General features: G+C 35.5%; 1 protein-coding gene and 1 long non-coding RNA gene across 2 annotated transcripts in view; one reads left to right on the forward strand and one right to left on the reverse strand.

Moving 5' to 3' along the window:
• The window catches only part of LOC123619144 (uncharacterized), a 107639-nt gene extending 98420 nt beyond the window's left edge, over window positions 1–9219 (forward strand). The window contains exon 3 of the long non-coding RNA XR_006727690.2: window positions 8795–9219. This is a non-coding gene — a long non-coding RNA (uncharacterized LOC123619144). The remainder of the gene's footprint in view (window positions 1–8794) is intronic.
• Window positions 1–15370, reverse strand: part of SCFD1 (sec1 family domain containing 1) — an 88102-nt gene that overhangs the window by 539 nt on the left and 72193 nt on the right. The window contains exons 21-24 of the mRNA XM_010963018.3: window positions 13357–13409; window positions 11176–11209; window positions 10611–10676; window positions 3802–3870 (exon numbers count right to left, since the gene is read on the reverse strand). Coding sequence (XP_010961320.1) covers window positions 3802–3870; window positions 10611–10676; window positions 11176–11209; window positions 13357–13409 — 222 coding nt within the window. The remainder of the gene's footprint in view (window positions 1–3801; window positions 3871–10610; window positions 10677–11175; window positions 11210–13356; window positions 13410–15370) is intronic.

Genomic DNA, 15370 nt, shown 5'->3' on the forward strand with positions numbered 1-15370 from the left:
CGTGTGGCTTCACTGCTGACAGTTCACTTTTATATATATTTTAATATATTTCTAATACAAATTCTAATAGAAATTAGAAATATAATAAGATTTTCAATTCTGGAAGGCTGGATAAACTCCTATTGGACCAAGTCTACCAGAGATAGAAATTATAAACTTTAAACAGAACACGAAAACCAACTACCTGAAGGCAAAGAAGAACAAGTGAGATCACGTGGAAGGAGGGAATAGCGCTGGCTGAGTTCTCTGATTCTACGGCTCTCAGCCTGAAGGCAGGCCACAGTGGGTGCTATACTAGACTAAAACTTACAGAGAACCTGCAGTCTTTCTGGCCTGAAGAACCAGAAGAGTGAGTCTGGGGGCAACTAAAGCTACTGAAAGGTGAGGCGGAGATCCTGGAGAGAGCCAGTGCGACAGACCCCAAATTCTGTGTATAGACTTTTCTCTGAATCTCTGGTGAAAGTGGGATTTCAGCTGCTGCCCAAGAGACAGTTTGAACTTTGGGCCTGACCAACAATCTCTGGGGAAAAAAGAACTCAGTTTCCAAAACACAGCATTCACAATGTAAAGGATACAACCTAAAATCAGTCAATATATGAAGAAACAGGAAAATGGGACCCATTCTCTAGGAGGACAGACAATGGAGACCATCAGTGAAATGATCCATGTGTGGTAGTTAATAGTACAAGGTTTTAAAAAGCAGCTAGAACAATGAAATAATGGAAAAGTGAAAAATAAGAAATCTTAACAGAAAAATACAAACTATTTTTTAAAAACCCAAATGAAAATTCTAGAACAACTGGTAAATACACTAATATTCAAATAGCAGCATGGAGATAGCATGAGAAAGACTTAGTGAATCTGAAGACAGTGCAACTTAAGTTACAGACTTTAAGGAACAGAATCCTTAGGGGCTTGGGGGACACTATAAAAAAGTTAAACATTATATATAAAAGGACAGGAGAGAGAAAAGTGGGCATAAAAATATTTGAAGAAGTAACAGCTGAAAATTCTCTATATTTGGTGAAGGTATAAACTTATAGAGTGAGGAAGCTCAGTGATCCCCAAGCAAGATACACAGAAGTCTTGTATTGATACACTGTAATTAAACTGCTGAAAACCAAAGATAATGAGAAAATCTTGAAAGCCCCAGGGAGAGATTACACATTACATATAAAGTTACTATATCAATCTGAATGACTGCCGACTTCCTACCAAAAACAATGAAGGTCAGAAGACAGTGGACTAACATCTTTAAAGTGCTGAAAACCTGTCAATCCAGAATTCTGTATCCAGCAAAAATATCATTTAAAAATACAGGTGAGATAGACATTTTCATCTAAAAGAAAATTAAGGGAACTCCCCAATAGCATACCTGAGCTACAATGAATGCTGAAAAGAAGTTTTTCAGTCAATAGATGGAAATTAAAATCTGTAAGTAGGGATGAAGAGTACTGGAAATCATATCCATAAAAATGCAAAAGAATTATGTCTTTATTTCACACACAACTGTCTAAAACACAAATAACACTGTCCACTGTCTTGAGGTTAATAATGTATATAGATATAAAATATGACAATCACAGCATAAATGCTGAGGGTCTACATGTTTGCAAGTTTTCTACATTTAATACAAGTGGCATAATATTAATTAGTCTATGAACAGTTAAGATGTATATAATGTGATCTGCAACCCCAAAATAATGCAGAGATATACCTAAAACAAATCTGTGGATAAATCAAAGTGGAATTCTAAAAAGTGTTCAAATACAAAGAAAGGCAGGAAAGGAGGAACAGGAAACAGTAAAATGGTAGACCTCAATCCAATCATGTTAATAATTACATTAGATATTAATAGACCAATAGACTCCAATTAAAAGACAGAGATTGTCAGAATGGTTAAAAAAAAAAAAAGATCCAACTATATTCTACCTACCAAATATACACTTTAAATATAAATTCATAGACAAGCTGAAAGTAAACAAATGGAAAAGTTTTAACTTGTAAACTGTAAGTAACTGAAGGCTAGGATGGCTATCTGAATATTAGATAAAATAGACTTCAAGACAAAGAGCATTACCAGAAAGTACAGGAATACTGCATAATGATAAAAAGGTCCATTCATCAGGAAGATACAACAGTCATAGATTTGTATATACCTAAATAATAGAGCTTAAAAATACAAAAAGTAGGAAATGACAGAACTAAAGTAAAAGACAATTCCATAATCACAGTTGGAGATTTTGATACCAGTCTTTCAGTACTTCATTGATTTTTCTTTTGGTCTAGTTCTGTTAAGACATACAGGAGCTAAGTAATGCTATCAACGACTTTGACCAAATTAGTATTTTAGAACCCTTCCCCACAACTTCTGCATAATATACATTCTTTTTTTAACTGCATATGGAGTCCTTAGCAAGACAGATCATATGTTGGGCCAGAAAAGGAATTTAAATAAATTTTGAAACAATAAACCTATGTATAGAATGTCCTATGACAAGAGAATTAAATTAGAAATCAGTTAAGAATAAGGTGTCTAGAAAATCCACAAATACTTGAAACAACAAAAGATCTCCACACATGTGCTAAAGAATAAACCACCAGGTAAATTAAAAATAGTTCAAACAATGATAAGAAATGTATCAACATTTGTGGAATGTGGCTAAAGCAGTGAATGGCAAGAGTTTTAATTTTATGGCTTTAAATGCTTATTTTAGAAAAGAAAACTAAAGTTAAGGACTAGTAATTTTCCAATATTAGGAGCTAGGAAAAGAACAAAGTAACCCTAAAGTAATCAAAACAGAGGAATAATCAAGAGTAAAAACCAATGAATAAAAAACAAAAAAAGAGAAAATCAACACAAACACCATCTGGTTCATTAAAAAAGATTAACCTCTAATTAACCTAACCAAGAAAAATTCCATTTATGTGATGTTCTAGAGTAGGCAAGGCTAATCTATGGGGAAAAGCATCAAGACAGTGTCTGGGGGGCAGGCTTTGACTAGGAGCAAGGATTGACTGGCAAAGGCCATAAAGGAGCTTTGTGATGTGATGGTTCTCTGTCTTGATGGGGGTTTGGGTTAATACTCAGGTGAACAAGACATCTGACAAAATTCAGGAATGTACACTTAAGATATATGTATTTCACTGTAAATTTTACGTCCAAAGAGTAATACAACGACGACAAACTAAACCAGTAATGAAATCTAGTTAATAATAATGGCACTGAAGTATTAAGGGGGAAGTGTACTGATAACTACTACTTACTTTGAAATTAATAAAGCAAGCTGGAGCAAAGAATAGAATGAAGAATGGGAAGATGGACAGGCTATTGTATAAAGCAAGTACAATAAAATGTTAGTGGGGAGTGTACATGTGTTCACTGCAAATTCTCTTCAGTTTTCTGTATGTTGAAATTCTTATAATACCACTGGACCACTACACTGAGGTTGAAAGTACAAGAACCGTATTACGTGGGTAAGAAGGTTGTACTGGAAAAAGACACTAGGAAGAGCTGCTAAAAACAAGTACTGGGTACAGTTATGATTTTTATGGGAGCCACGGCAACTACCCCAATTTAAAATTTTCTGAATTTACCTTCTCATAGATTTGGGATAAGGGAAATAATGTTACTTATAAGAGTTTTCTTCATAGTTGTCCATGGGCAAAACCTTACATTCTCATAACTTTATGGCTTTTAGTTGAGCTGGTTCAGATGAATATGATTACCTTACTCCCTTTTGAAAAGTAGCAACAGCAACTTGGGGTATGCTAAGAAACAAACTAAAAGGTGCACTTTACCTGTTTTATGAACTGAGTAGCATTAAAAAGTTCACTGCAGCCATACAAAATGTGCTTGCCTTGTTTCCCCTGTAAAAAATCAGAGACAGAACTCAGATACAAGTAATATTTTCAGTGTTCCCAAGAAGAGGGATTAAACCTAGTAAGACTTTTTGTTAGTTTTTTTTTTTTTAGGGGAATACTGGATTTTAGTGTACACATGTCTATCCTAAAATTGCATGGAATAAAGTAGTGAAATGGGCATAGTTTTTTTTTTTACTTCAAAATATGTTAGGTACACTTCTAATGCCATTTACACTGAAAATAGAAGGAATGTCATGACCGATACATTTCATGGGAGCAAAAATTATTTATAAAATCTTAGGTCAATGAGGATCTGTAACTACTTGAAGTATTCCTAGGGTTTGGTCATGCTGAAAGCAGGAGACGGCACAAGCAGCGCAGACTGTCACTTCAGGCTCATTTGTGACAGTACAGTATTTGTGTGTTAATATACCCCATTCCTGTGAATTTCATTCTTAATTTTGAGAATTTCATACTTAATTTTGAGAATGTTGGGACCCAATTACAGCGGTCAAAACTTTTTGACTGGAGAATTTGGTAACTCTTTAATGCTGAAATTTATATATGTATTGTGAACTGGAATACCTTTGTAAGATTTGTAAGATTTCTTTTGTAATGTCAAAAGTTTATTCCATAACAAAGCAAATACGATAATTCATCAAGGAACAAAAAGAATTATGGCTTTGTAATACAAGAGCAGAACATCTCTCTGTGATATATAAGCTGAATAAATATTGCTGGCTGGACGTCCTAGCTGGCCTTCTCTGAGAATAAATAAAACAAAAGTTACACCTCACTCATCTCTTTTTCAAAATGAGACGGTGAGTGTAGCAATTATATAGGGTCATATAACTGGGATTCTTGAAGCTATGATCACGTAATGGTAGAGGTCACAGTACACAGGGAAACAGTAGAGGGATTTGAAACTTCTAGCCACAGATCCCAGGACCCTATCTTAGTAACACAAGACATTTCATTTTCAGTTGTGAACCACTAAGATACAGTGGAGATAACCTTGGTCTCAGGGGAGCCACAGTCCTGTCCAAGGAGGGGTCTTTTATATCTCACTGACCACACAGCCAGAATCAGGTTGTAGGACCCTGCTTAACAGCAGAAACAAGAAAACATGACATAAACCAGGTACAAGCCATCAATCAATCTGTACATTTTCTGTTAAAAAATGTCAACAAGCAAGTGCAAGTTGCCCCCTTGTCTATCTTGGACCCAAGTACAGGCCTGTATTAATGACTAGTTAGTACATTTCACTCAGGGTTGGCCAAACATCAGCACAGGATATTCACTAGCTGAGATTAATCCTGTACTTATATAATCCACATTTCCTCCACCCCCACTCCACTCTTCATCAAGCTTTCTTAATTCTAATCATTTGTCATTATTTTTCATCTTTTATAGCATTTATAGAATACAAAAACAAGGATAAACACAAAAATTCTAATCTTTTGTATCATCCAGTGAAGTGTAGGTTTAATTTTTAATACTGCAGTTATGTAAACTTAATTATGCACAAACCTGGTATTTTCTCCTTCCATTAAAAATTGAACTTTATGAAATGTCCCAATATTTGGATTCAGCGTAACAATTATTAACTAAATCTAGTTCATTCTCTAGCCAGTCACCTTCCATCAAAAGAACAACTTGTGGTGGCTTTAAGTCAAATTCCCAAAACATCTGCTCATTGTTATCAGTATTATCAAATGTCTTGTTAAAATCAACCAAAGTAATTTTATCAAATATATCAGTGTTATGCCAAATAGCAGTTACATTATGAGTTAGGTTAACATCATTACTAAATAAATCAGCTGGAATTATTTTAGTATTTTCTTTGCCTTCCCAACAAAGGTGGCACTTGCCCACTGTTTTATGAACTGGTGTCAGTCAAGTGTCGTGTTAGGTAATTCTCGATTACAAGTGTCTTGTAGGCATAGCCATATGTTTTGTTTCATACTACAAGGTTGTACTAACTTGGGTTTCTAACATCATGAGGGAAGCTGTCATAGACCTTCTAGCTCAGTTTCCCCTGAACAGGGCGGAATGATAGGAAAAAGGTGAGGATTATTCAGAAGAAAGGAAACAGTAAGACCAAAAGGGATTAACAAAAAACTTCTTAGGATAATTGAACTGGGTGTCTTACTAGCTACTAAACATTCATAGTTCTAAAGGGAATCTATTAAAAACCCAGAGTTAACATCAAACTTAATGGTGAAAGATTGGATGCTCTGCCCCTAAGATCAGGAAGAAAATTAGGGGGTATGTTCTTGACTCTTACATTAAACACTGTACTGGAGGCTCTAGCCAAAGTGGTTAGTCAAGAAAAAGTAGGAAAAACATTCCAGATACATTAGGAAGTTAAACTAACTCTATTCACAGATAACATACATGATCAGGTATACAGAAAATCCTGAAAATCCATTAAACAATTAGAACTAATAAATGGGTTCAACAGGTTTGCAGGACACAAGATCAAATTTCTATACACTTGGAATAAACAGTCTAAAAATGAAATTAAAACAGTTTCATTCATAATAGCATAAAAATACATAGGAGTAAACCTAATGAAAGAAATACAAGCTTATACTCTGAAAACAACAACAAACTGCAATGCAACAAAATTTAAAGAAATGAAAGATCTACTAAACAAATAGAGACATTCAATGCCATGAATTAGAAGACTTCAGTGTTCAGATGAAAATACTCCCCCAAACTTATCTATAGGTTCAATGCAATCCCTGTCAGAATCCAACTGACACTGACTGCTGATTCTAAAATTCATAAAGAATGGCAAGGGACCCAGAAAATCCAAAACAATCTTGAAAAAGAAGGATGAAGTAGGAGGACTCATAGATCCTGATTACCAAACTTAGTACAAAGCAATGATGATCAACATTGTGATGATCAAGGACAGACCTATGGATCAGTGGGACAGAACTGAGAGTCCAGAAGTAAACCCAAAAATGTATGGTCAACTGATTTCCAGCAAGGCTGCCAAGACCATTCAGTGGGGAAAAATAATCTTTTCAAAAAACAGTAGTGGGACAACCTGGGTAGCCATATGTAAAAGAATGAAGCTGGACCTTACTTCAAACTATTAAAAAAAAAAATTTGCTCAAAATGGATCAAAGACCCAAATGTACCATAGGGGTAAATCTTCATGACCCTGGCTTTGGTAAAGAATTGTTAGATATGACACCAAAAGCACAAGCAACAAAAGACAAAATAGATAAAGGTCTGTAATTTAAAGGACACCAAGTAGAAGGTGAAAAGAATGGGAGAAAATATTTGTAATCATGTATCAAGATAAGGGACTTGTATCTAGATTATATAAAGAATTCTTACAACTTTCTAGTAAAAAGGCAAAATAATTCAATTAATTAAAAAATTGGCAAAGGATCTGAATAGACATTTCTCCAAAGAAGATATACAAATAGCCAATAAGCACATGAAAAGATGCTTGACATCATGTTATCAGGAAAGTGTAATCAGAGCCACAATGACACGACTTCACACCCACTAGGATAGCCAGAATCAGTCAGATAACAAGTGTTGGCAATGATGTGGAGAAATCAGAACCCTCATACACTACTGGTGGGAATGCAAAAAGGTACATTCACTTTAGAAATAATCTGGCAGTTCCTTACATGGTTAAACGGTTAGGATGACCCAGCAATTTCACTCCTAGGTACATACCTAAGAGAAATGAAAATATATGTTCACACAGAATTACAATGGCCTATTATTACCTATGGTTCCAGGTGGACAGCACTAGGTTTTATCCAGAATAGACACTCACTTTGGGTTTGAATTTATACACCTGGTGACTAAAGCAAATACCTTTAACACTGTTAGGAGCCATAGGAGTAACGGTTTCAATTTGGACTCCCTTTATATATGTCACTTGATAAAGAAACCCATTTTGCTGCAGGTGCAGTTCAACAACATGCTAGGCAGCATCCTATACAATAGACTGGCATCGTACACCTTACCAAACACAAAGTAGTGGACTGGCTGAAGATGAAACTGACAGTGGAAACATCTACTTTTTTAATTAGGCACATCTCTTTCTAATAGGAGAGAAAGAGTGGCTTGCATGATATAATGTGTGTTAAAACGTAACATGCGTTTAATTAAAGGAGGAATCAACAGTGGAGAGATTGCTGAGATACTGTAGGAAAAACGGCAGGGAGGAAGTGGGGTAATAACATAGGAACCAATACAAATTTCCTCTGCATTTCTAAAAATTTCTCTTTTTCTCTGCCCGATCCCGTAGCACAGGGATATGAATTACATTTACAAGGTCTGAAGAAGGGATTAACTACAAACAGGACATCAAGACAATACCTTGAAATCTGTCTAAGGAAGGAATGGGCTGTTTCTTCTTTTCACCTGTGTAAACTATCATGAATAGTTTCTGCATCTTTACTAACCAGTGGACAACACAGTCCTATAAACTTGCACTTAACTAACCCTACTTCCTACGACTGGGAGGGGACAAAGGGCAGAGTACCAGCCAGTCTCACGCTGCTGCCAGCTCTATGGTTCAGTTGTCCTTCTGAATCTGATGATCTTCTAAACCAAATTCTGGGTAAAAATTGACACATGGAAAGATGGAGAAGTCTTGATTCTCAGAAAGGGAGCCATTAAGTGAATAATACAAAAATAAATGAAGCAAACATTATTTTGGTGCCTTGTAAGAGGCTGAGAGCAAGAATGATACTCTTAGCTGTATTTATAGATGCCCTTAAGACCTGCAGAAATCACCTCCTTTAGTTGAAGCTGAAGGTCCAAGATGGGTTCCAGGGGGGTCATCTAGGATTTAATCTGTACTTATCCATGTGTTATATCTTGGTGATGCTAATAACATCTAGGGGATAAACACTTAGGAATAATTTTAATGCTTCTTTTTGTTTTACAGATTCTCGTTTAAAGGTTTTACATATTCCAGAGGACTCCTTTTGGGAGGCAAAACCACAATATGGTTGCTGCTCAAATGCAGACAGAAGAATTTGCTCAACAAAAGAGTCAAAGACATTATGTAACTATGAACCTAAGTGATGATGTTAAGAAAGCTGCCTGGATACAGGGACATAAAACATCTGCTCCATGCCTGATCAGTCATAGTGTCATGTGCCCTACTGCCTGTATACACCATGTTTTTGTTGGTGGAGGGTAATAATCAAGGTTAAAAAAAAACTTCGTAAATGGAAACCAAGTAAAGGGTAAGTTGGTGGGCTTACATATCTGTCACTGATAACCCTGATGCTCTTCTGATGGAGGTGACTGATCAGAGAAAGAACTAGACTTAATAAATGTTAAGTGTTACACTGAATCAATTTATAAACACACTTCACAAAATTAAAATTTCTGTGGTGGAAAGAGGTATAAGTTGTGAGGCTTTTGCATGATTAGAAACAAGTTTTCACTGGAATATTTGGTAAACTGCGTCTTTAAAGTTATACCTGCATTATAGTCATTACAGTACACAAACGATTAGTATTTTGCTTTTTTTTTTTAAATCCTTCTTGTTTTTCTGTTCTATATGTAAAAAAAAAAAAAAAAAAAAAAACCAGAAAGAATGCTGACAAAGGTAATTAAGGAAGCTCAACCAAGGATGGAGTGTAAGTACAGTCTGCTACAACCCTGTGTTTAGCACTGGCAACACCTGGAACCAGTCATGCTATTAACCCTTGGCCAAATCTGAATGAAAATGATGAACACAGTCCTGCGCAAAGGCCAAAAACAGACTAAGGGACAGCTTGCCCTAGCTTGTCAGCACTGTTTATAGAAACTGTACAGATTGATGGTTTGCACCTGGTTTCTGCTCCTGAGCCTAGTCACGCAGCCCGATGCTGGCTATACGGCCAGAGAGGGGTGTAAAAGACCTCTCCTTGCACAATACAGATGCTCCCCTGAGACAGGGTATCTTACACAGGTCTTAGTAGTGGTTCCCATTCTGAAGATGAAGCATGTTCTGTGCAAGTGAGATAGGATCCCCGGAGCTGTGCCTGCTAATTTTGAAGCTCTGTGACATCTAACTATGTATTTTTTCCTCCTGCTGTATCAAAAACTCTGTCTTTATTGAAGCCTTATGTAATATAAAACATAAGGAATAATCATTATTTAATGTTAAGTGAATAACTAAAGATTACAAAATGTCATTCTAACAATCGCTAATTCTATTGCCCCACTGGTGTTTCTGCTCTTCACGTCACACCCTTCCCTTCATACTCTTGCTGAACTGTCTGTCTTCCCTGCCGCTGTGATCTCTGAATAGCACTCCACTTCTAACAGGCTACCTCTAAAGCTCCTGTTTGCTGAAACACCAGACATTCCAACTTTGTTAGAAGTATGTTGCTGACTTAGGTCAATAAGATGACAGAAAAGTGCTTAGTAAAGGGGGGTTCAGTAATTTCACCAAGGGAGATGTTTTTGGAAGAGAAGCTTATTTGAGGTCTCTAAACATTTAAAGTCAAATTAAGACAGATGCAAAAGCACATTGTTTCAATAAGATACATTGCTTTCCAGATCAAGTACAATTTTAGGCCAGAAATGTGATAGGAATAGGAAGACAATGAACATACAGGGGCATTTCCCCCTCTCTGCTGGATTTTTAACCTACCTGTAGAAAATGGGTTATGTAAGAATCCGGAGAGCCACCAGAGAATGCTAGTATTTAAAAGACATGGAACAACTGAAACCTCATGATAAAAGAATATAAAGGCCAAATGTACCTTTATGTAGTCAACAAGATTTTGATATTCAATGTAGTTGCCTCCTCCTACCACAAAAACAATTGCCTAAAAATGCAAAGAGAAAAAAATAGGTAAGTTGAAACAAACAGTTAAGCAGTATTTTAGCTTTCAAGCAACACGGTGTTTAGTGCGGAGCCCATACCACAACTTACGATGTGACCTTTTGCTGGCTAGTTTTTTTCTGCCTAAGTCCCTGGTGCTACTTCAATTATAAAGAAATTTATTTCTAAAAAAGTCTATACACTTATAAATTTCTAATGTCTATTGACTAGTAAAATGAATTTAGATTTTTCAGAAACAATTCAGGACAATAAACCTCATCCTTCAATTAAATAATACCAAATAAATCCAGAGGGCCTTCTCCAAAAGTCATTTTTGAATTTGATGTTATTTATAAAGTATCCTGGATACACAGAATTGGATTTATCAAGACTGCCACAGAATAATCACCATAAAACCACATTTAGGACAAAGATATTCTTCAAAACTGCATGGTCTTTTCACCTTTCCATTTTAGGGGCAGAGAATTTTTACATGAACTTACCTCTTGGAATGGATTTTTGTTCCTTGGAACTGAGCTGTAACAACAAAAGAACCATACTGAAAATTTCACCCAAAGCTTTTCTTATGGATAAAAATAGGCATGAGAAACACACACACACACAATTAGCTGTGTGTTTACAATTCTTCCTTCATGTTCTTTGAGCCAGGTAGTGAGTGAGGATGCAGAGCAACACGCTAGACAAGGTACACGTCTCAGTGTCTAAAAGGGAATGGGGCAACCTGCTGACATTAAAATAAAATTCCAGAAGACGGAGAGGGAAAAGGAAAGACTGAGCAGCGGCTCCCATGGGGAGTAGAAATCTGGGTAGAAGTTAAATTTATAAAATATATACTTTAGTGGTAAATTATGTAAAATTTTTACCAAACTGAACATATTATAGCTAGTGGACATTTACATTTGTGAAAAAACTACACAAACACATGCGTGGAGAGAATAACAATTTAGGAAGGAAAGGGGGATGGTAGGAGGGGTCTGTATTTTGCTGTAGTTTCTTTATATTTATATATTATATTAATACTACCTATATTGATTACATACTTATAATTTATAATATATTTCAAAAATACTTTCTTGGTATTGAAGAGATCTTTTAACAAAGAAAAATTTCAAAGCTTTTTTGAGTCAGATATGTATTTGTTTTGAGTGCTAAAATCATCCACACAAAGATAACACAGGTTTTCCTCACAAGCCATTTTTGAAAATCTTGGCCAAGAGGAGAGAGAGCTCTTATAACCTCTCAATTATTCTGAGGCTGATTCCACAGTTGTATCTTTTCCTCATTTCTGTGGCCTGTCTGCATATTCCCCAGAAGGGGCCAGTAGCTGCCCTGATTAAAACACCTCATCAGTGTTTAACTTCCTTCTCAAGTGCTTTGGGTTCCGCTAAGAGTAGACATGAGATGAGGAGAGGTGAGACTTAAATAGTACAGCATTACCAGTTATTAAAAACCAAGATCTAATTGTGATGAGACAGCTCAGAAGGCTGAATCTATTACAGATGAAATTCTGTGTTTCTCTGTCTTATCAGTGCTAATATTCCTCCTCATTATCATGCATAAACTACAGGGGGGATTAAAAGAATTCCTCAGATGTTTCTAAGAAGTAAAATGTATCTACCTATGCAAATGCAAGGAAGGAAAAATTGTAAGCTGGAGAACATTAAGATAGGAAAAGAGTTGTAAATCCACAGTTTTAAGTACATTTGCAGAGCTGTACAGCCGTCACCACTAATTTCCGAGCATTTTACTCACCCCAAAAGAAGCCCCATACCCATTAGCTGTCACCCCTTGTTCTCTCCCTTCTATAATTTATTCTCTGTCAAATCCTCTCTTTCCAGCTGCAGTTGCCATCAGTAGCTCTTGCAAATTTGGCAGTATTTCTCGTAAGTTCAGAAAAGAGAATACCCTTTTAGGTTACCGAAACAATCTAATTATCAACTATCTAATGACAAGATTATCTGTTCTAACTACGAAGATGTGAAAGCTTGCCATAAAGCAAAGACAAAGGTCTAAAGATCCTAAACAAAAGGTATAGGCAGGAAACCAGCTTCACCCGAGTTTTGTTGCTAAAGACTATCCATCCAAAAGGTTTTTTCCCTAATTCTGCCTATTCTTTCTCTGTATCTTGTAGGCTATTTTTTCCATACCACCATGGACTAAATCTTGAAAAATATTATCTATTATAATAAAGGTAACAAATACCTTATCATACCATGTTTATCATAAAATATAGAATTATTTGCAGAATGTTTCTTTGGTATAAAGAACTATTAAAGCAATGACTCTCAAGGGGACGAGATTTTATGGACCAGTTAAAATGTAAAACATAAACAACAAAGCTCCCATCTTTTCATTTGGTCCAATAACAATATTCATTTAAAACACATAGTTTGTAACACCCTCATCATTTCATTAAAAACAACAAACATTTAAATGTATCTTTTTGTGGTATATGCTTGGAAGGAAAAGCATCAAAATGTTAAGCATAATTACTACTGATTATCTCTGGGTCATGAGTTTATACATACTGTTTACTTGCCAGTTTTCTATGTAGTTTGAATTTTTAATAATAAGTAGTTATTGATTTATAACAAAAAATAAAGTTATTTTCATTTTTGGTGGGAGTGGGAAAACCTATTAACAACTTCACAAGAGCTGCTTACCTGTCATTGCCCCGCAGCATTTTGGGATCAAAATATCTATAGTCATCAGTTTCCTATTAAAAAAAATAAAGAACTTTATTTACCATGACTATGGAATTTCTCTTTTGAAAGTTAAAGTTTGGCTTGGAGTATTTTGAGAATACTTGATGAATCCACTGATGAATCTATTAATTTGTCAGAGTGGGTAACCACCACCACCATTTACTGAGCATTTACTATGTGTTAAACATTATGCTACAAGCTTTAGATGAAATTACATAACCCCCTAATATCTATGAGGTAGTTATTATTGTTATCCCTGATTTTCAGATGGATAAGTTGGGGTACAGAGAGGTTATATAACTTTCCTAAAGTAGTATTGACAAGTAAGTGTGAGAACTCCAGGATATGAACCTGGGTAGTCTAGTTTCAATACCCAAGCTCTTAACCACTATGCACACTGTTTTCTCAAAAAATACGTGTTTCAAGCCAAAGCTGGAAATGTTCTTAAAAACAATAAACAGTACATATATGTAAATTTTTAAAATATGTGCAGTATATTGTGTATATGTATTTACATGCAACGTACTATACATGTGCAGTCAAACTGTAACAATTCTACCTAATAAAACTGAAAAATGAAAAAAAAATCTGTTTTATAAGCTAATGTACTTAAGTATTTTTGTTTTTAGAATTTTATTATATTATTATTATATGGCCATGATTCTACTGAATGTGCAGAATACCTAGTACAGGTTCATAATCCCTCTTAACTGAAACCCTCTGGAGTTAGATGTATTTTAGAATTTTGAATTTGAAAAACTGTAGATAGATACTATCATGCATAAACTGTAGATAATACAATATTCCCACTGGGCAGCACACATCATCTAACACATTAATATTTCTGGCGTCAAATATATGATTATCAACATAAAGCAGGGTAAATAAAAACTATAAAGAGCCTCAACTTGAGTGAAGGTTAGGTTTTGCCACCAAATGAGTTATACAAAATCTTCTAGTTTTCAGAACTTCTTGGATTTCCGAAGTTGTGGATAAAGGGTTGCTGACTTCTATATTAAATTGGAAACTAACTTCTTGATATTAAAGGAGTTGGAAAGTATGGCCTTACTGCTTGTAATATAATCACCTCCTACTCTCGGCCTCCCTCTCCTTTCATAGCACAGTCAGCCAAAGGAACTCAATTCTTGTGTGGAATGTTTTCTGGTTCTTTTCCGGTTGAACCTACCCAAACGTGATCAATGACAAACTATGCATTGTTGCCACTACCTAGTCCTGTACTCAGTGGTGGACAGTGCTAATCAATCAGAGAACTTTCACTGAACCCAAATGCAGTGTCATAATCTTTCAACACTTTGCTCCAGGAAACCACTACTAGCCAGATATACAAGGCAAGATGAAACCTGTCTAGTACCTTGCCTAATCCCTTTCTTTCAATTTATTCAATCAAGACAAATCAAAGGAGAACACTTTCAATAAAGTGGTAAGAATGCATCTAGAATTAGGTTATAGCACTTTGAAGTCTTTGAGATAATATATATTCAAGATTACTAGTCAGGTCTAATTTAGTACACTTTGCTAACCTCTTCAATGCCTTCAAATCAATCTGTCAATACGGGAACAAGACAGGGATAACAGGCTGCATGCATCTGCCTCATCTAGCAAGATGGATGAAAAAATGCTTTTAAAGCAGAAAATTTTTACTTTTTCTAATTAACTAAAAAAATTGGTCTGTAGCAATGTGCCTTCAGTTATAGAATGAAAGTCAAGAGAGCTGACAACTTGGAGAAACATCTGAATCAGACCCATAATTTAGTCATCCATGTCTATGACAGAAGTGAGGAGGGCATGTGTATTTTGGAATAAGCAGTAGGCACGAATACAGGAGTAGTGGGTTTTTTGGTTCTAATTCTGCTACTAAATAGTATGCTTTGGGACAAGTCACTCAACTTCTCTTGGTTTCCTCTCCTTCACTGTTAAAATTACTTCTAAAGTTTCCTTAAACCCTCAAGTT

This window comes from Camelus bactrianus, chromosome 6 (assembly GCF_048773025.1).
Source record: "Camelus bactrianus isolate YW-2024 breed Bactrian camel chromosome 6, ASM4877302v1, whole genome shotgun sequence".
NCBI lineage: Eukaryota > Metazoa > Chordata > Mammalia > Artiodactyla > Camelidae > Camelus > Camelus bactrianus.